This window comes from Leptonychotes weddellii, chromosome 1, assembly GCF_054177405.1.
Source record: "Leptonychotes weddellii isolate Sample4059 chromosome 1, ASM5417740v2, whole genome shotgun sequence".
Lineage (NCBI taxonomy): Eukaryota > Metazoa > Chordata > Mammalia > Carnivora > Phocidae > Leptonychotes > Leptonychotes weddellii.
The window spans coordinates 104,748,202-104,770,515 of record NC_138369.1 but is presented as its reverse complement, the minus strand read 5'-3'; the positions used below and the strand labels follow the sequence as shown (position 1 = coordinate 104,770,515).

General features: G+C 35.7%; 2 protein-coding genes across 2 annotated transcripts in view; both read left to right on the top strand.

Moving 5' to 3' along the window:
• The window catches only part of WDR49 (WD repeat domain 49), a 103,275-nt gene extending 98,940 nt beyond the window's left edge, over positions 1-4,335 (top strand). Inside the window, exon 9 of the mRNA XM_081812756.1 lies at positions 3,993-4,335. Coding sequence (XP_081668882.1) covers positions 3,993-4,123 — 131 coding nt within the window. The 3' untranslated portion in view covers positions 4,124-4,335. The remainder of the gene's footprint in view (positions 1-3,992) is intronic.
• A 7,243-nt stretch (positions 4,336-11,578) lies between these two features.
• Positions 11,579-22,314, top strand: part of SERPINI2 (serpin family I member 2) — a 31,140-nt gene continuing 20,404 nt past the window's right edge. Inside the window, exons 1-4 of the mRNA XM_006735713.3 lie at positions 11,579-12,164; positions 17,352-17,582; positions 18,998-19,192; positions 19,275-19,467. Coding sequence (XP_006735776.1) covers positions 11,918-12,164; positions 17,352-17,582; positions 18,998-19,192; positions 19,275-19,467 — 866 coding nt within the window. The 5' untranslated portion in view covers positions 11,579-11,917. The remainder of the gene's footprint in view (positions 12,165-17,351; positions 17,583-18,997; positions 19,193-19,274; positions 19,468-22,314) is intronic.

Sequence of the window (22,314 nt, the reverse complement as noted above, 5' to 3'; positions counted from 1 at the left end):
AGAATGCCTTGTGATTCTCAAATGCTAATCTGAAGTCATATGGGACAGAATTAACTGCTAATGTAGGGAAATCCATAGACCTTGTCCTGCTGGTATTAGGCAAATGCATAGTATTTTCATTTGTAGCTTTGCTTAAGAGGTAGTTCCAGGTTTATTCATTTTTGTCCTATTGCTAGAAAACAAAATACACACTAATCAAATATTAGAACATATAAAAAATTATCCAGTGAGAAGTCTCCCTCCCTTCCGCGATATGGGCTTGTCCAGTTCCCAGTATCATCTATTTCTGGCACCCACTTCTTCGAGTTTCTGTGTATCTGTATCTTCTGAGTGTTTCTGTATGCATTGATGATTTTAGATTTTGACCTCTGCTTTCTTTGGGTTTGGATCTGTTTGCTATGCTTATCCAATCGTTCTATTTCAAATTTTTGGAATCGCTCCATTTTAGATGTGTGTTGAGTTTTGCTTTTGATCCAACTAAAAAATGTTTTTTTTATCATGAAATTGGGCACATTTAAATTTATCAATATATTAGATATTTTGGTTTTGTATTTCTCACACTCTTTTATGCCATATATTGTTTATATATTTTTTAAATTTTTCACTGGATCTGTAATTTTTTTGTTGCTTTTATTTCAGAAGGGTCTTATATATTTGTTCCAGTGGTACCTTTATACTCATAGGTTTATATAATTCTTCTAGCCCTTCAGTTTTCTAGAACAGTAACTGTTACATTCATGCAGACTGATGATAAAATGAGCATGTTTCTTCATTCCTCTCCTCCTCTTCTGCTACCTAATTTTATCCAATAATTCGATCTTTCTTTTAGCTTATTTTATTTTGTTAAATTTACTTCGACAGCTATTACTTGACTTGTTGGTTTAAGTTCTTTGCCTCTTAACTGTCACTGATTTATCATGAATGAAGCTTCTTCTCCCTTACCCCTCCAGTTTTTGTTAATTGTATCATTTCTATATTGTCAGGCATGCGGCTTCTACCTTCTGTTTTGTTATCCTAAACTTTGTATTATTTTAATCTCACTTCTACATTTAAAAATATTCAGGTCTCACCACTAAATCTTTTTCTAAATTTTCCTCAGTCATTTATCAGTTTATTTTGTAGTAATTTTCTCAAAAAGTTCTCTTAGAAACACTAGTCCCCGAATTCCCCGCATGTTGAAACTATTTGTAACTTTTAAATTTGCGGCACAGCTTGGCATGTATTATACCCACACCTCACACGTTCTTTCCTTGGCTTCCTTGTTGGTGTTGCTTTACTGTCTTCTGGTATCGATCATTACTCTGAAGATAGCTAATGTAAGATATCCATTTTTCTCCTTTTGAGCGACTTGATCATTTTGTCTGGCTGCCAAATGATGGTCTTTGAAGTCTAATTATTTTACTAAGATATGCTTTGTTGGACTATTCTGACTCTTCCTCCTGGTGCCACAGTATGTCCTTCCTATATATGTCAGATTGTCTCTAATTTAAGGAAAACTTCATACATGATGCCTTCCAATATTCTGCTCTGGTGTTCTTTCTTAAGGACTCATCTGTTGTGTTTGTTGGATCTATTTCTTTTCCAGTATCACTTTCCTCTCTCTTCTTCTCTTACGTTTCATCTTGTTATATTTGTTTTTCTCATTTGTGAACTCTGCTCCCCGTTATGTTACCCCACAGTCTATTCTCGCTTGAGGGATTTTTCCTGAGTTCTGCTAGCTCACTTTCCTCACTTCCTGTTGTGCCATTTCCTGACTTCTTTCACTTCTGCTCTGTGATCTTTCTTTATGGAGGTAAGAGCTCTTTCAAGTTTTAAAATTTAATTTGTGACAAAGTGCTCAGTAACGATATATATCTGGCCAGTGGCAACATTTTTCTGGTGGTGGTCTGTGTATTGATTAGTTCTGTTCTTTTTAAAATTTGTTTTGTTTTGGGCACCTGGGTGGCTCAGTTGGTTGAGTGACTGCCTTCGGCTCAGGTCATGATCCTCGAGTCCCGGGATCGGGTCCCACATCGGGCTCCCTGCTCAGCAGGTAGTCTGCTTCTCCCTCTGACCCTCCTCCCTCTCGTGCTCTCTATCTCTCATTCTCTCTCTCTCAAATAAATAAATAAAATCTTAAAAAAGAAAATTGTTTTAAAATTTGTTTTGTTTTGTTTATAATATTGCTTATAGTCGTCTGTGTCCCTGCTATGCCAGTTTTTTTTTTTAATTTTTATTTCCTCTCTTAATTAGTTAGTCTTAATGAGTTGGGTTTTTTAGACTTGAAATTTGTAGTAGGTCCCTAGGTGAGAGCTTGTGACATAGGATTGGAATGGCCTTCAATTTTTACAACCTGCAGGGGCAGACTATTGTTAGCAAAAAATGGCTCATGTGCATGATTCTTTATGTAGTCCTCCCTTACCGATTTCTCTGGACACAACGATGTGTTGTAGAGGGCTTTTGCTTCCAGCCTTGTTCACCTCTGTTTACATCCATGGATATGAATGAAACATAAAGCATTTGTACTTCAGGGTGAGCCCCTCACCTTTAGTGAGTATTTTTTTTTTTGCTAGAACTTTCTGAGATGCTGTTGCTGCTGGCCTTCTTGCACTTTCCATACTCATCACTTTATTTTGTGTAACTTCTTTCCACTGTCAGCTCTTTGGCTGCCTGTCTTCATATTTTGCAGGCTTTAGGTTACCTCTATCTTTGGGCTTTACTCACGTGGAGTCTGTGTGCCAAATTATACTTTTCTCATTTTCCCAGTTGTTCTTGTATAACATCCAAGAGAAAAAGGGGAAAGATATTGACTTATACAATCATGTTTGTATGGTAAGTGGAGAGGGTTTTTTTTTTAATCCAAATATATAAAGATGGCACGATACTGTGAAGTTGTTCAACATTTATGTAGTTTATGTCATATTCCTTGGGCTTGGCATAAAAATTGTTCCTTTTTCCTGCTCTAACCTCATTCTCTCTATATTTTTGAACTTTGGTCACATTGTATTGAATTATTCAGAATTACCCGAATAGTAGCTCTTGTTTCTCCACATTTGTATTTACTTTGTTCCCTCTAGTTGACATTTCCTTTACGCCTTGCCAACTCTTCCTCACGTCCATGGTCCTTATTATCAATTTCAAATCCTACCCTGACTTCAACATCTACCTCAAATAGTGTCTAATTCTTAAAGCTTTTCCTCTGATCTCTGCCTATTCTCATAGTCTCTTGATATGTTTCACCACAATTTCTGTTGCTCATATTTTCTTAGAACTGTATCTTATTGTCCTTGATATTTTGGTTATTTGGGCACTATTCCTACTCTCTACCAGTTGGAAGAAAGCCTGCAACTTAGTCATATTTGTGCCCCACTTACGCCTGAGCATAGAACATTGTGCATAATATACATTCAGTAAACATTTGTTGAAATGATAAAATTAAGCAAAAGGCCAAAATTATTTTCTTCAGTGCATGGCACAATTTCCTCCTACTTCTCACTGATGCATAATATAGTCACTCATGGGGATAATTTGGCTCTTTTTTTTCCTGAAGCCACAGATCCCTGCAGATCAAAGTCTCTTACAAGGACGTGATTGCAGATGCACTTGTTTAGTCATGCAGACAGCCAAACTGTGTTTTGATTATTTTAATTGTCTTATTTCAATACAGAATAATTTGTTCTTGGCTTTTTATGAGTCTTTGATAGCTGTTAAGTAGATTAAAAAGCAAAAATGGGAAACACAAGCTTCTTTAGTCTTCTACTGTGAAATGGTGGATCTCTATCAGGATATAAATACATTAATAGAACAAACTCTGTTAAAATTTAGCTTTTTAATTTAAAATGAAGTAAAGGAATAGCAGGAGCTTCAGAGAAAATTCCCCCAAATACGTCCTTGGTTTTAGAAACCTACAAATTTTCGGATGAATTGAAACGAGAATTTTCTCCCCACTATTTCATTTAATTGGGTCTCTTACCAAGTATAATTTCCATGTCATTTTCTTCATCATTTTGTAGCTTTGAAAGCTGTATTTGATGAGAAAAACCTGTTCCCCAAAGAAATTCTGGATCGGGAACGAAGAGCCAAGCAATTATGTCAAGAAACAAGTAGTGAAGTGAAGATAAAAAGAAATAAGAAGCAATTATAATTGAAAGAGAAATAAATATTTCATTGTCACATGAAGTATGAATATAGAAGGCAGATAAGAAATCCAGAATTCTGCGCCTTTCTTTTACTTTACTTTTAAACTTCAGGAAGTTTTGTTTTCAGACGATGTCTTAATGTTGCTTTTATCCATCACCTTTCACTTTCTGTGTATTCTTAATAAAAGATAGATTGGACTAAACGGGGCAATAACAACTGGCATCGTTTATTCCCAAGTGGTCTTATGTAAAAATGTACATTTTCAGAACAATGTATTCTAACCAGTTTCACTTCTGGTTGCTTTGATAGACAAATATTTTTGATCAATTTTTATTGTAAAAGCTGCCTTGAAGTTAAATATGAAAAACACTAACACAGTGACTATCTACAGACTTAACTGAGAAAGCCATTTCCATATATTTACACACTTTCTAGTTTCTTGTAATTTTTTTTAAAGATTTTATTTATTAGAGCATGAGCATGGGATGGGGGAGAGGCAGAGGCAGAGGGAGAAGCAGACTCCCCACTGAGTAGGGAGCCAGGACCCTGGGATCATTACCTGAGCCGAAGGCAGATGCTTAACCGACTGAGCCACCCAGGTGCCCCTCTAGTTTCTTTTAAATGATTCTGATAATGCAGTTAGACCTTGTCAGCAGCAGCTGTTCCTATTTATTTTCACAGACTTACATCTATTCTTACATGTACTTACTGAGAAATTACTGCATATGTTCTACTCCTGTGTTTTGTTTTACCATATTCTTGAGTGGCATAGCACAACCAAAGAGGTAATATGCTTGGAAATAAAAAAAATCAAAGAGACTGAGACTATATATATGACACATTCTATGTAGAAGCTCAAGTAGGAAATGTTTGGTTCTGAAACAATGCCTCACTTTTTTGATCCATTTTTCTTTATAAATATCATCTACCAGGTAACCAGTATTCTTATGCTGTTTTATTTATTGGGTTCTGTAGGAGTAATTAATAAATTCATTCATATAACTTTAATTATCTACTACACATTTGCATTTTAAAGAGTTCTTGCAAAAATATTGATATTTTAAGGAGAATTTTGCCCTAACACACACAAGTAAAGGAAATAACAATATATAGGAACCTACTCTGTTCAGCAACGGCAAAACTTCATTGGTTTAAGCCTCCCAAGAATCATATATCTATTATAGGGTTAAAATCTGAGATTTGGATCTGTTAGAAGAATGCCCAAGTGTCCATGGCAGAGTTGAGATTGGAGCCCAGGTCTGTTTTACTCCAAAGACCATGGTTCTGCGCTTCAACTTTCTCTTCACTTCTTTTTACTAGTATAGAGTCAATGGAATGAGCCCCAGCAATAGAATTTCCAGAATCAGTGAAGCAAATGTTTTAGTTGGTGGAGAGGGTGGTGGAGGAAAGGTTTTCAGAAGGCACTGCCTATTCCAGCTACATGTAGGTGCATCCTGGTCAGGCACTGTGACTTCTATGTATACTGCTTTTCTCTCCTCTTGAATGGCAATCACATATGGGAAAGATATAAAAGAAATCTATATTTGCATACATCAATCAACAAATGTTGGAGAATGTTATCAGACTGATAAAGGCTCTGGAAACCATGTTGCAGAGGAACAGGTAAAGAAATGGGGAAATCTGGCATAAGAAAGAGGCTTCATGGGAGATATAACCTATTCTCAAATATTTCAAAGCTGCCATGAAGAAAAAGAGTAGCAGTTGAACCAGTGGACACAATTTTCAGAAGGCAGATTCTAGAACTGCTTCTTAATACCTACTAAAACAGGAAGAGATGTCTCATCTTCCCTCTCCTTCCCATCTTGGTGCAGAGGAGCTGGTGGTAGGCTTGTGCCTGGCTGTGAAAAGAAGGAGGAGGAACTGAGAGAAGACCTAGCAGAGATATACTCACTGGATCCAAGAGCCTGGGACTGGGCAGTGGGAGAGGGATTTAGGTGGTAGAAAGGCAGAGAGGGTAAGTGGAGGAGATGGCCAGCATAGAAGAGAGGTTGGTTACATTGAGCAAATCAATACTGAGTAAGTAAATGAATAAATCAGTGGATATATTGAAGATGAGAGGCAAGTATCTCACTTGTATAGAAGATATTTATAAAATTTCAGAGGAAAACGAGAAAGAACCTGGAGATCTTAGATTGGGTTTAGAGATACCAGTGTGAATTTATGGTTGTAAATAGACAGACAGAGACAGAGACAGAGAAAGGGAAAGAAGAAGGAAGGAGGTAGGGAGGGAGGGAGGAAGAAAAAGAAAGAAAAAAAGATAAAAAAAGAAAAAGGAGGGAGGAAGGAAGAAAGAAATGTTTAAGAGGGATTAAAAAAGAGTTTGCTCTCAAATGATTCAGAAAATACTAAATATAATGTATGTGTGTATACACATATACCATATATATGTATCTAATACATGTATATAATGTATATGAGTTTTTATATTTTTTATACCTATATGAGAGGAATAGGGAGAGAAAGATTAGATATTAGAATGAGCACACATATGTGGCAGAATGTTAACAATCGGGGAAACACAGAAGGAGAGATGGTAGTTCTTTGTATTATACCAGCAACTTTTCTGTAAGTCTGAAAGTATTTCAAAGTAAATTATTTTTTAAAAATGAAAAAGGTTGCCTTGGGACAAAGGATTTCTTGAGATGCTCTAGCAGAAGCCGAGTAACTCTCTCACAGGGATATTGCAGAGAATTCTTCCACTGGTTGGGAGGTCTGATTAGGTAATCCATCATTTCAAAGTTAGAGCATATGATTTATGAATCATAGACGGATGACAGTACAGTGGAGTGAAATTTGAGTCACATTTCCAGAAATTTAGAGGAATATTAAGATGTTAAAGAGATGTAATATGGGTACCGAATACTTTGCGTAGGCTCTGCTCCCCTCCCATATACCCACCCATCCATCTGTTCATCCATTCATCCATTCATCCATCCGCCCAACCAATTATTTAAGACATGTGTAAGGGACTGTTATAGACACCAGGTATATGCATATCAATAGAATACACTTCTGCCATCAGCTTTCTGGAGTGAAGGCACCTAAAATGCAGTGGTTTACTAAGCAAAGTTGAATGAGCCCACTAGTTTTTCTGGAATAAATTGGAAATTCTTTTGCTAGATATATTTTACTTTTTTTACCCTTGGAAATGACTTTGTTTGAAATGATGAGTCTGAAATAGTCTCGTTTATATAGACAGGCTTCTCTCTATAGCCTACCTCGTGTGCAAGGCACTGTGCTGTGTGTAACCGTAATCCCATCTTTAAAAACTTCAGGGCCTCTTCTGGGAAAGGAATTAAGAGGAGCTGTCTCACAAGTATATTTAATGAGAATGGAACTTTTAAAGGTATGAAAGTCTCTTTTAATGTTATTGTTTCTAATAGTCTAGAACAAAAATGCACACAAAAGGAAAAAATAAAAAGACATTTATTTATTATGTCTTACTCTACTATCTTACAGCATCTAATTGTGCTAGGCAAGTAGTAGGTCTCACCTATCAAATGCTGAGAGAATTGAAGACTTTTTAAGTTATTTCCGAAATTAACACTTAGGTTCAATTATCTAAGATCCATTTTCTACATTGAGAGGGACTTGTCACATTAAAATAGAATGTAGACTACTTTGTTTGTAGTATGTAGATTTACACTAAATATAATTTAACCTGTTATCTTTTCAGAACATTTTCCTCTTAACCACACAAAATAAATGAAGCAAACTGACAGAGGAAAAAAATGCCTGAAATTAATCCATGCTCAAATGGAAGAATTAGCTTTTCAGTCCTTTATTAATGAGAACATTTGCTTGTATGTTTTTAAAGTTTGGAATTAAATACACTTTTACTTAAAAAAAACTACAAAATGCTAAGAAAGATGATGATATTGAACCCATAACCTCTTGCTATTATTTTTATACATATTCCCAGGTTTATTTTTTACAGTAGGGAAGTGATGGTGCTCAAATTTATACCAAGATACTTTGACTCTTACTAATAAATACATATATATGTATGAATATATATATATTCATTAATACTAATGCTAATGCTCTAGGGATAAAATAGAGTTGTAGAAGGAACAGATTTGTGAAAATATTTAAAAGGTCTGCAGTAATATTTTATGGACAATTGTGGTATCTTTATTGTCTATTAAAAGAGCTTCAACCAGGAAGGAGAAATTCATAGCCATTCTTTTTTACTCCCTAAGAGACAGGAAAATGTATATTCTGCTTGAACTGCTCTAACATAAGGTCCTTACGGAACAACTTCATTAAATGATCTTACTAATACAGAGTGTCTGTCTCTGTCATTGGAAAGAAAAGTAATGGCCTGTTCCTGGGTAAATCACATTATGATCTGAGTAATATGGAGAAATAATAATTTGGTAGCCAAGGGTACTTGTGATGGATGTTTGCTGGTGTCACTACAGGGGTAGAAAAGCCTTGACTGAATGATAGTACTGGACATTCAGACTTATTTATGAATTGCATAGTAGAATAAGAAGGAAGATTGTACTCTTGTGCTGCATAACTCTTTTTGGAAAATGATCTCTAATAATGTTAAGTTAAAAACTGGAAATGAATTTGCATATGTTAGAGCAAGTAATATTATTATAACCCAAGATTTAGAAAACATTTAGAGATGCTTAGATGGGCAATTAAGAATTTTAGTGAATTAGGAGATTATGGCCTATAGCGACCATCAGGGCTGTCAGTGAGCTCTAGCCCCTTAGGATATTGAAAGAGGTTAACAGGGTTCTTGAAAAAGTTTTTCTAATGAATTCCTTTAAAAGGTATCTATATTCATTTTATTTCTTTTTCATAAATTTATCAGAAATAACTACATTTAGTTATCAGTAGGGAATATTTATTTAATAGTAACTGGAACAGATTTTCCATTTCTCTACTCAGAGGCACTGATGAATAATAAAGTGTGTTTAATATCTGATTGCCATTGAGGTGACTGATTTGAACTAGGAGAATGAGATCAAAACTCCAATTATGCATCCATTTTTTATTAATGAACTGTTGGTAGAGAAAACCATGTAGAAGTTTAAAAGCATATAAAAGTAATACCGATGTTTATTATCAAATTACCTATGTTTAATAGTATTGTCTTCACATAATTTGGTAAATCAATAATCTTAATATGGCCTTTTTGTTCAACAAAGTGTATTTCTCAATATCCACTCTTTTTCCTAAGGATTAAAATGTAACCACAGGAAATTCCTGTGACAATTGTATAATTTGATGAATTGTTGAGAACTCTGTAAATGCAGCAATTTGTCTCTGCATTCTAGACTCGATTTAGCTTTATCCTTTTTCTCATAGGCATTCTGCAGTATTTATGATGGCATACACTGGTAATCTGATGTTCGAGTCCTGTGAGAAACAAAGAGAACTAATTACTAGCAAATTTACAAGCCCTGGTACATTCTTCTAAATTCTACTATAAAAGAAGTGGAATAATGGATGAAATATTATAGGCTTAATGATTTTTTAAAAAGCTGTTATGGTTTTCTCTCTCAATTCTTGCCAGTTGCATCATTGATCATTAACCTGATCATGTTAGTCCTTTTATACAAATATAGTGAACACACCTGCTTTGGGTTTAGAGGAATTAATCATACAGCATTCAAGATAAATAAAGTTGGCCTTGACTGATCAGGTCTTTTATGTACTAGGATTTCCCAGCAGGCACATTTCAGTTAGAACATTACAGTGAATAATCAGAAGCCAATTTGGAGTAAGTACCTTAAAATTAAATAGCTTTTGAATGAAGTACATATGCAATAATATTGATCATGAGTATTTAATAGAGTAGGGGAATGGCATTTCAATTCACTTTGATACAGATATTATTTACTTTTATCAAATTAACACATTACTTTTATTCTCCTTACATGATGTCATTATAAATTTGGAGGTCAAATTCTTATAGGACTATTCATCATGTTGTAGTTCACCAGTACTTCATGCTTTCTAATGAAATAGGATACAAAACCCAATGAGGTAAGTGAATTTTTAGGACCTTTTTTTTTTTTTTTTGGTGTGAACTTATAATTTCTTAAGTGCCTAGAAATTTTCTGGGAGAACTGGATGCTCAAATAATGTAAATTTTAGTTATTAAGATTATTAATAATAATGAGAGGAAACCCCTCAGATTCTACTATAAAGGAAAAATTGTATCCTTCATAATATTATTTATTATTATTCTGATACAAACCAAATACATAAAGATGTGCCTAATGAATTGCCACTTGATGACTTAAAAGTATTAATAACATTTTGACTACTTATATGTCTACAAACTGATGTTTCTAATCAGAAATCTGAGATTTTGAATATATTAGAAAATGATACATGGAAATATATTTTGCATATAAAACTTCTCTTACTGGCTTTTCCTATTGTTGCACTGTCACTCACAGCCTTGCGTACTAATCTAATCCTCAATAAAACATTTGTTTGATAGTATACATCTATATTTGCAGTTTACCAAAACAATTGTGTTTTTCTTTAACAATTGTTTTTTATTGCATTTTGAGGTCTTTTTCCTTTGCAAATTGACTAAGCAGAGTTTAACTACAAATATTAGAATGCAATTTGAAGTAGCTGGCTAATGACTCCATATCTTAGTTTTAGAGAATATTTGACTATTAGTAATCTTTCTATGTAATAGTGACTCTTAACCCATTTGTGGGTCATGATGATCCTCCTAATGGTCTGTAAAACACTTTAGAAATATAGTTCTTCATTTTTTAAAACTAACGATACATTGTTCTGGAGGCTTTCATCTTTACCCCCAATGAACGGTTATTTCTTAGTAACCTATTAAACTAGGAGTTATTAAGGGTTACTTAGATGTATTTTTGGTAAGGTAAAATTAGTGTCACTAAAATTTGTAAGGGTTTCAGAATCAATATTTCATAAAGTCTGTGGTAATATTGTGAAACTCATTCTCAAGATGTAGTCAGATGGCTGAATTTCCTGCACTTTTAGTGGAGAACAATTTAATAGGGTGTCATTAGTGTTGTGAATTGTCCAAAGTTTTCAATTACAGCTTTCCTATATGTGTTAATTTGTCAAATTATTCTTTGATTTTTTTAAAAAAATTGCTTTCTTCTTTTGTTATTGTTGTACCAGGTATATTTGATTATAATTGTGTTTCTTTATGATTTTTCTGAGTTTGTTTTTCCTCACTTCGAAAAAAAATACAAGGCAGATTTGGGGGTATTTCGCCCTCCAGAAGTGAGATTCCGTAAAGTGTGAAAATTCCTACTGCAAAGACTTTGCCAGATTACTCACACTGATTTAGAATACATTAACTTCCTAATATTATAGGTTCAAAACCACATTAGAGTATCTTCATTTTTTATTCCATTTCTCTTTTGATCTACAAACCATTTTAGAGTACAGTAGACAGAGGATTCCCTTGATAAAGAGAGGTAATCCCTTTTAAAATCATGGGAAAAATAGGAAAAAGTATCATACAGCTATTTAGAGATAGTATTGCTTATTGATAGTGTTCCAGAATTAAAATTTCTCCTTTGATTTTAGACAACTGCTTTATATTTTGGACTAGTTCTTGAAGGAATATAAAAATGCCATGAGCACAGGACTTATTTCTCCTAATAGATGATGCTTCGTCTGAAAACTGGCATGAGAATCTTCTTACAATAGTCTATTCTAATAGGTAGAAAGTTTTCTGTGGGAACTTACTATGGTCCACTCTAATTATTTTGAAAACTAATGAATTTTGAATTAATGCACAGAGGTCAAAATGGATCAGATCTTGTTGTGGAGTCTCCTGTTGATTTTTTCTGGAAGTCAAGCCTCAAGACCATTGTCTCAAAGAAATATGGAATTTGCAGTGGATCTTTACCAAGCTATTTGTTTATCTCATAAGAACAACATTATATTTTCCCCCCTTGGAACAACGTTGGGTCTTGGAATGGTACAACTGGGAGCAAAAGGAAAAGCACAAGAGCAGATAAGACAAACTTTAAAACTTCAGGAAACCTCAGCTGGTGAGATTCTTACATATAATTATTTATACTGGGGGTAAGATCTGGCCAAGTTTATTTTGCAAATTAGAGAGAAGCTCAGGGTCCCAGAATTTAAATACACGGAAAATGTTATCAAAAGTGTAAGCTTATAATAAAATGGAAAAATTTAAATAATATTCATTTTAATTGTTTTCTAATGAAATGTTACCAAAAGAATGTGTTATTTTTAATACAGATGTTTTTAAAGAGATATAAAACTGTGAAAATGCCAGTAGATTTTCCTCTGGCCTGTTTTAGCCAGTTTTAATTGAGATTATGTGTGTGTGCATGAGCGTATGTATGTATGTATGTTTGCTTGTTTGTTATTCTTCAACTCTCACTATGTTGTGATCATTTTCTCATATCAGCTTCAGTATATAGTTTTTAATTGTTGCATTTTATTGCCTCTTATGGAAATACCATTACTTACTTAACCTCTCTTTATTAGGTTGTTTCCAGTATTTCTCTTATAAAAAATGCAGTGAGCATCCTCACCCAGAAACCTTTGTGTGCATCTCTCATTATTTTATTTATTATTTTATTAGCTTTTTAAAATTCATTTTCTAATTAAAATTTAACTTTTTCACCTAATGGAGACCAAGAAAAAGCAGTAATGTATACATATATTTTAAAAGCTTGTTTGGTTAATAGTTTTTAAAGAAAATCTTTTTTAAAAAGCACTTCTATAACTGGTCTTTTTGTGTGTGAAGGGTTGTTGTTTTGGAGTCGCCCAGCTTTAGTGCTGTCATCCGTTTGAAAGGGTAGTTTTTGGGGTGCCTGGGTGGCTCAGGCAGTTAAGTGCTTGCCTTTGGTTCAGGTCACGATCTCCGGGTCCTGCGATAGGCCCTGCGTTGACCCCCATGTTGGGCTTAGCGTTCAGTGGGGAGTCTGCTGGTCCCTCTGCCCTTCCCCTCCTCAGTGCTCTCTCTCTCTCTCTCAAGTAAATAAATAAAATCTTTAAAAAGAAAAAGAAAGAGTAGTTGTCCACCTCTCTGGCTAACCCGTGTTCTCAATTTCCATAATGATTGTAATTTTAAACTTTTTTTTTTAAAGATTTTTTATTTATTTATTTGACAGAGAGACACACAGCTGGAGAGAGAACACAAGCAGGGGGAATGGGAGAGGGAGAAGCAGGCTTCCGGCAGAGCAGGAAACCCAATGCGGGGCTCGATCCCAGGACCCTGGGATCACGACCTGAGCTCAAGGCAGACGCTTAACGACTGAGCCACCCAGGCGCCCTTAATTTTAAACTTTTGCATCACTGTCAGGTAATATGTCCTAATCATCAGAGGAAATTTCCAGATTCTTGATGTGGAAATTTAATTACTATAACTAACTTCAGTATGTTTGCCTTGGAACAGAGTAATTATATTTAGGGACTTTTTTTTTTTTTTAAGATGGTCTTGTTTGCTTTGTTTTAAATAAAGGCAATTTTATGTAGAAAATAAGTTGGTGATGGTGAAGTTAATTGCAAGAATTTTCCTTGGTGAATAATGTAAAATGAAGCCACTATGTTCTAAATTTAGTCTTGACTGTCTATATTAATTTCAGCAAATCCCACTACACAGTCTCAGAAACATTTAAATCATACAATACTGCTTTGAAAAGTAATAGAGCATTTATAAAGATATGTAAAGTTGATTTTATGATAAATTAGCAAAATTAGAGCCTCTGAAATCTAAATTACTCTACATGGATATATCTTGTAGAGAAACACAGGAATCTTAACAACTCTGGATTGTGAATGTAATGCTAATCCTAGTAATAATGAGGATGACATTATCAATCCTAAATATGGTATAGCAGTCACTGTTTCTGTGCTTGGTATCCACTATCTCAACCTTCACAGTTATTCTGTGGGGTAGACATAACCCTGCTACTTAGATGAGGCAAAGAAAAGTTCAGCAAATTGTCCAGAATGAATTCCAAAAATGATTCAGTGAGAATTCTAGATCATAAGGGCAATATATTATATTTTCATTGGGAGAATATATATGTGGACAAGTAAATATTAGTATGTTAACACATGTAACAAAATCTACTAAAGCTGCTTTCTATTATGCTTTGTTAAGGGAGAGAGAGAGGGACACAGATGGAAGATAATTGCAGAAGGAAAAGGAAGATGAGCCAGAGAGAGAAAACATGAAAACTAAACTCTGGAAAATAAAAAAGAGGAGGGAATTAAGGAACAAGGAGACAGTTAAGGTAGGGAACAGAGTGGAAGAGGGCAAGGAAATGGAGACATGGCCGAGGGGGTCTGGAGAAAGAAGAGCAAAATGGTGTTAAGGTGGGGACAAAGGGTATGACAGATCAGAAGGTGGTGCCTGGTAGGGCCATATTGGAACCCAAGATGAAAAGGAAAATCACTAGTAATTATCCTGTCTTTATTTAACATTTTTATATTTTGTTCCTCATGGATTTCTTTGCATTAAAACTGATTAAAAAAAAGTATTACAGCAAAATATTTTCTTGATTATGGAATCTGTTGGCATCTCCTTAAATTTTATGCCCAACATAAGTGTCCCATTGACTCATCTTAGTCCTGGCCCTGCCTTCCATTTCCAGTGATTATCAAAGGTGCTGTCTGTTCAATTAGTCTATATTTTACGTTTCCTGCTATGAGGTTGTTTTATGTGAACACCTGCCTTGTTCCACAGATGGGCATACAACTCCTGGGATCCTATCCCCACAGGGCTCTTGGTGTCCTCAGTTCTTCTTTTCCCCGCTGTCAAACATCTGCTCAGAATTTACCTTCTCCAGTCTACTGAGCATCTGATAATGCTCCATTTTTGCTTTGCCTCTAATATGCTGCTTACTAATCAAAGACTAACGGAGGTGCTTCCTTATTCCAAGAGCATAATGGAAAGAGAACCAGCCATGAATTCCAGTCCTAGCTCTGCAACCAAATAGCCTTATGATCTGGCACCTCTCAAGTTACTGTACCTGTCTGGATTTTAGATTCCTCATTATAAAAAGAAGAGTTTGAATAAGTGGTTTATATGGATCTTTTGGCTAAAATAATCTATAATCCTATGACTGCCTTTGTTTTCATCTTTGGATCTCTCACATTTCACACACAATTGGCCTTTGGGTCTTAAATGCAGGAGAAGTAAACATGTACTGAATTTTGGAACATTTTCTGGAGGTCTAGTACAGTCAAACCAAAAGTTACATTCACCCCATGACCTATAGGTTTCCTATGGCTCTGTTTTAGGAAATGAAATAAATTTATTCTTATTACTTACTAGGAGCCATGTATACATATTCTTTTTGATCTGTGCTAAAAGAGGTTATTAATCTGTAAATTAAATCAAATTTATAAGGCAGATAACTATATTCTCCTCCAAACTTGTGCTACTTGATGACATTTTTCATTGACTTCTGAGTCCAGTGATTTATCAAAGGGCAACTGACTGTTTGTCACACAGTCTTAGACCTTAAGTACTTGACATAAATCTATTTGCTCTGACAAATGAGCTGGAACTATTTTTCTCCCCCTCTCCTTTCTCCCCCATTCCTTTAAAGATGCTCATAAATTACACATTCTGAAGATTAGTTTCAAATTCTGCCACTTCATTTCTGACCTTATTTAATTCTTTTGAAAACACTTCCATGTCTTCGCTCAGAAAGTCTTCTCATAGCCTCCCATTAATTGAGATAGTTCCCTCAGCTTCAAATAGCAAACAATTGCCTCTAAAATCGATGCAGAAACAAGTAAAATAGATTAACCTTCTTCCCTTCCTTATGTAAGAATTCTGGGATTGTAAAGACTTACTGAAATTCTTCAAATCCAACCATAGGGCCGTAAGTTCTTATGGCTGAGATTATTTATGTCTATATCTATATTCCCAAGAATGGAGAATCCCCATGGAGTTTGAAATATAATGAAATATACTTCCCAGAGCCTCCGTTATTGTTATGTGGGTTGCACCTGCATGAGAGCAGGGGAGGACAAGTGGGGACTGAAATGAAGGCTCCACTCAGCTGGACAAGATAAGAGGTCATGGGGCTGTAGCCCTCCCCCTCCCCCACCAGTAAGGGAACGTATTCTTATTTGCACAAAGATGCCTATAGCTGCTAGCTCTCCGATAAAATGTACACACACACACACACACACACACACACACAGATTCCTTATTTCCAATGGACAGCTCAAGGCAAGTTCTCATTAAAACTTCTCTCTTTATTCAGTGGGTATCTTCTAATGATGAACCATTTATGTTTTCTTCAATAAGGATTAGTTGCATATACTCAAGTTTTAAGTTATAAAAGTGGCCTTTTTAGTATTTAACTCAAAATATAACAAAGGCCCTGAAAGAAGCTTTGATTTGAGATACAGTTCCTAGAATGATTGAGTCCCAGGATTAAGCCAGAAGGGAATGAAAAGCATTTGGTCATGAATAGGAAGCTCCTCAACAAGGATCAAAGCTGAATTCTCTCCTAGGCACATATATCTTCCCAACAACAGTTGGTCAGAATGAGCCAACAATAAATAATAGGCCAGCAGTGATTCTTAGCTGACTCTGGTGGCCTCATTTGGCTAGTGGCAATAGTTGAAATTGAATAAAGTTCTTTATTGTTCATGTAACAGCCAAAGTATATACATTCATGAACCTGAAGAAATAGGCAATTCTGATTCTTGTGCATCTCTAGAGCTGATCATAGGGGTTACTTCATAAATTTCAAAACTTGGACAGTTGCCATTGCTCACAAGCGAGCAATTCTTAAGCTGAAATAAAAGCAATATTGAAAAGGATTGCTCGTCACTGTGGTCCCCCCATCAGTATTCATTAGTAGTCTCCTTCCATCAATATAGCATGTTATACAAAGAATGAGGTTCTAAAGATAAATTTCCAACAAGTAAGCATGAGCTAAATTTGACTAAAAAAAGAGAATTTCCTTCAGCCTGTTTAAATGGACATTCTTGTTTTTGACAAATTTCAAATTTACATGGACATTCTTTCTTCCTGTATATGAACTAAGTTCTTTATAAAATGCATATTCTATGAAGATAAATGCTTAAAATATTTATACTACCTCAGAAAGGACCATTAGTTATACCTAAGTGTGTAAAAAATGGTGATATGAATCAGCGCTTAGAAGCAAAGCTGAAAAGCTGTTGTTTTTATGTCGTTCAATATGTTAGTCTACATTATAATTACTTTTCAGGAGAAGAATTTTCTGTGCTGAAGTCATTTTTCTCTGCCATCTCAGAGAAAAAGCAAGAATTTACATTTAATCTTGCCAATGCCCTCTACCTTCAAGAAGGATTCACTGTGAAAGAACAGTATCTCCATAGCAACAAGGACTTTTTTCAGAGTGCCATAAAACTGGTGGATTTTCAGGATGCAAAGACTTCCGCAGAGACAATAAGTACCTGGGTAGAAAGCAAAACAGATGGTAAAGTTTCCCATTTTCATAAACTCATTATTTGCCATTGTATTCACAGTTTTTAATATCCTAAAGTAAAGAATGGTTGAATCTTTTCCTACTAAACTGTGGCTCAGAGGAATCTCCCATTTTGCTTCCCTGTTATTCAAATTAATACTCAATTGTGAAATTGAGACAGACCATAAGCTGCTTTGAAAAGCATACAGATTTTATGAGAGACATCCATTCATAGAATTTTTAATGGAAAACCCTTAATAATAATTTTTGTTTAAGCATAGGTTTTTAATCTATGGCAACAGAAATAATATCTTCAGCCAGGTAAAAATTAGATCTGTCAGCCTCAAGTGCCTTCTTTCCCACATATTACTGTAAATAATTAACACATCTTCATTGGATGGGTTAATGTTTAATAAAAAAATGTTGAGAGTCCTATCATTAACATGATAATCTAAACTTTAATTTCAATACAAGCTAGCCAAAATCCTTCAGGGGCTATGGAATGACACTGCAGAGAGAACACAAGCTTTAAGTCATTCAGATCCAAGTTCAAATCCTACCCAGTTCTAAGCTATGCCCTACCTAAAATGAGGATACTATTAAAACATTTCAGGATTATTGGAAGGTTTGATAATAATGTATGTGAAACAACCAACATGTATCAGGTCCTTGTTTAACAGTAGTTTGTTCCTTTGTTCATTAATTTTGCTACTAAAAATTATGATGGCATAAGTGGCTACCATATTCTTTATAGGAAGCCTCATACATGGAGGCATAGTTGAGAATGTGAGATGGGTGTTTTGAGCAGTTTCACCGGAAAGTATCATTAATGGGACACATAATGCACATCCCTAGACAGCTCCATGGCGCCCATTCATGCTTTTATATCTTAACTGGAATAGCCAGCAGACATAGAAAGAGCAGGCTGGTTGTTTAGAAGAAGAAAATCGTGCTAGCAACTCCATTCTTGTCCCTGCCCCAGTGGTCAGTGGCGCCAGCCACGGGAGTGGAAGGTTTGAGTGTACCATTAACTTATTAATTCTGATTGACCTGCTGGAGAAACTTGAAAGAAAGTTTGAAAAACATCAGTAAGTATGCAGGAAGAGACATTCAGTTTTTGTTCTTTCTGGCTGAAAAACAATTTACACAAATAATCTTGCTGAAGAGAATCCATTAGTAGTTCTGTCCAAATTGGCCTCAGACAGTCTTGTATCTCCTGTTTCCTAGTGAGATCTGTTTGTACCTGTTTCCAAGTGAAATGTTTAATAGTGCTCCTCTTTACTCTCAGAATTGCCAAGGTTAGAGGATAAAGCACACTGTTTATAACCGATCTGCAAAATAAATTTTTGTTTCAATGCTATAGAAAGCAGTCCCTCTGAACCACTATTGCATATCTCTTCCTGCTTTGTCCTCCACCGGCATCACAGGGAAAATTAAAGACATGTTTTCAGGGGAAGACTTTGGCCCTCTGACTCGGCTTGTCCTGGTGAATGCTGTTTATTTCAAGGGTGACTGGAAGCAGAAATTCACAAAAGAGAAGACACAGTTAATGAATTTTACTAAGAAAGATGGTGCGCCAGTCAAAATCCCAATGATGAAGGCTCTTGTGAGAACAAAATATGGTAATATGAAAAATCGCCCTCTGAAGCCTGATTTTGGGAATTGACAGGGATATTTATTTAATATTTTCTTTCTCTGTTCCAGGTTATTTTTCGGAATCCTCCATGAACTACCAGGTCTTGGAATTACCTTATAAAGGTGATGAGTTTAGTTTAATCATCGTACTTCCTGCAGAAGATGTGAACATAGAAGAAATGGAAAAGCAAATTACTGCTCATCAAATCCTGAAATGGTTCTCTGAGATGCAAGAAGAGGAAGTTGAAGTAGGCCTCCCTAGGTTGGTAATGTCATTTTATTATTTGGTTCTTATGTTTTCACTTATGGAGACATTTGAATAGCTGGCTGAAAGATAGCAGGTACTTGAAAAGGCTATCGACGGGAAGAAAAAATGCATTTGGAAGTGTAGCTCCACTTTATGGATACAAAAGCAAGTCTGAACATTGCCAGCAATGCTTTGCCATGAGGAGAACTGAATTTCAGGGCTCACTATTCTCTGAAATAGATGAAGAAATGTAAGTCTGCAAGCTAGAATGTTGAGATGAAAAGGAATTTTTATTCTTTTTATTATACAATCTTATCTTTTTCTAATTTTTTTACCAATTGGAATTTTAAATATCTATCTTCGGTTCCATTTCAAGAAAATAACCTCCCCCCCGCAAAAAAAAAAAAACCACTTATGCTACCGGACAATTAAAAGATATGTTAAATCAACTTTGACAGCTGGTGCTCTAATAGTCATTGAATGACAAATAGGGAATCCTACGATCAGGTTTAGATAGTTAATACAAAATGGAAATTGCAAAGTTCATCTCAGGAAACAATAATCGTCGATGCTAATTTCTTAATATCATGCTTCTGGCCGACAGGAGAAACTTCAGAGTAAGTTGTGCCCACATAACTCAATTCACACTCTGCTTCAAATGCTTAAAAGAAGCAGATGTTTAATAGATGATATTCTGTCCTTTTCATTTCTAAATTTTCCTGCAAACTCATCAAAGCCTGTGTGGTTTGTATACCCCTCTTCCAGGCCTTATGTCACTTAAACCTCCTGGCTTTTCTTTCCTTTTCCACTTAGCTGGGATACAGTCAGTCATTTCAATCATATTCTCACTAAATATCTTTAATACTTTTTGTTACTTGGTCTTCAACCTGCTTTAAATTCTCCCTAATCATCCTCAACCCCCAGTCTACTCATAAAGCCACTCCTGCTCCCCAACTATTGATTTTCTTAAGCAAAAACCCAGAAAGCAGTCCCTTCTAGCCTCATTGAGGCTAAGCTGGGGGCTCCTTACTTTTCTTCAACTTTCTTTTTTAATACTCACACACACCACACCAAAACTTGACTTCTATTCCCCAGGTGCTACTTTATGTTGATTTCTCTTACTCTCAACATGTGTCTCAACTCCCTGTTCCTTAAAGAAAACCTATCATTAAGCAAACCTGCCTCTCTCAAAATTTATGTACAACTTTGAAGATCTTCTTTTACCTTCCTTGACATCCCAGAGAATGAGGTATCCTATGTTTTTCTCACCCTAACTCTAGGTTCTTGATCCTAATACTATTGACCCCCCCCCTTTTCTTGAAAATCTAGAATTTTTTAACTCCTGGAGCACTACTTGCTTCTGTTTATTTTTCTCTCCTCTGTAAAATTTTCCTGCTCCCTGACTTACATTTTTCTTTCTTTCTGCTCCCAACTAATATTTACTAGAATTTCGTCCTCAAAATTTTCTTCTTCTTACTCTCTTTTATTTGTCCCTTATTCTTCATGTCTCTAAAATCTGAATCTCTCCCCCAACCTCTCTTCCAATTTCCCAGCATCTGTGTATCTCTACCTGGATGTTATTCAGTCTTTCAATGAGACTGAATACTACTACATGTGAAACATAGGAGATAAAATGATGTGACAGTTTATCTTCTAATAACAGAAATAACAATTTGGGGGATTAACTTGTTTATTTTCAAATTTCATTCTCTCTCTCTCTTTCTCCTTTGGAAAGGTCACATTTGGGGTCAAAAACACTGAGTTTGAAAACTGTTCATGCCATTTACTAGCAGTGGGGTCTTAGGAGAGTCACTTGACTGTGGAATAGTGATACTTGTAGCCAAGGTAGCTCTGCATCATCAGCCCAGTTAACCAATGCCTAGATAATAATACATAAGTCCCACACTCAATTGGCAACAGGAAATACAGGCTTTTGCCAGAATTCCCATCTCCAACATTTTAGGAATCTCCTCAAGAATGCTGCATGGCCCACAAATCCTTCCGGGCTACTGCAGTCTGGACAGCTTTTCCAAACTGTTTGGTCTTATTATCAGCTTCTCCAAACTGTGGCCACATTTCTCATACAACTTCTCTCACAGTAGGGACACAGACTTCTCTTTTAATTCCTCCAAGAAAAATGGTCATGGGTTGATTTATGTCCCTCCTGATTCATATGTTGAAGTCCTAACCCCACTACCCCAAAATGTGACCTTTTCTGGAGACAGAGTCTTTATGGAGGTAATCAAGTTAAAATGAAGTCATTAGGGTGGGCCCTCGTCCTACACGGCTGGTATACATAGCAAGAAGACTAAGTGAAGAGACAGAGGGAGAAGATGGCCATCTACAGGCCAAGGAGAGAGGCCTGGAACACACCTCAGAGTCCTCAGAAGGAACCAATGCTACCCACACCTTAATTTTAGACCTCTAACTGCTACAACCGTGAGACAATAAATTTCTGTTATTTAAGCCACCTAGTTTGTGGTAATTTTTTGAGGTAGCCCTTGGCAAACTAATAGGAGTAAGAACAATTTCAATGTTTAACCAAATTTTACTGAAAGCTTTATGTTAATAAAAGGGGCTTATAAGGTGGAAAGTAATTTAAAAACCAGGTGCCAGGGATGAGTGTTCTTGGAGTTTAGGCCATTTCTTGTAACCAGGGAGTCTTGTCCGGTCCGTTGCTGCCCTGGTGCCAGAACCCACCCTCACCCCAAGTCTTTTCTATCTCCCTCCTACCCAGCATCCTGAGGTCTCCAAATTTTCCCAGCACAGAAAGAAGGTAACACACATTTTTTTCCCCATGCCCTTTAAGGCCAGATTCCTGGTCATAAGAATCTACAGCGGCAGATTCTGACCCTCCGTAGA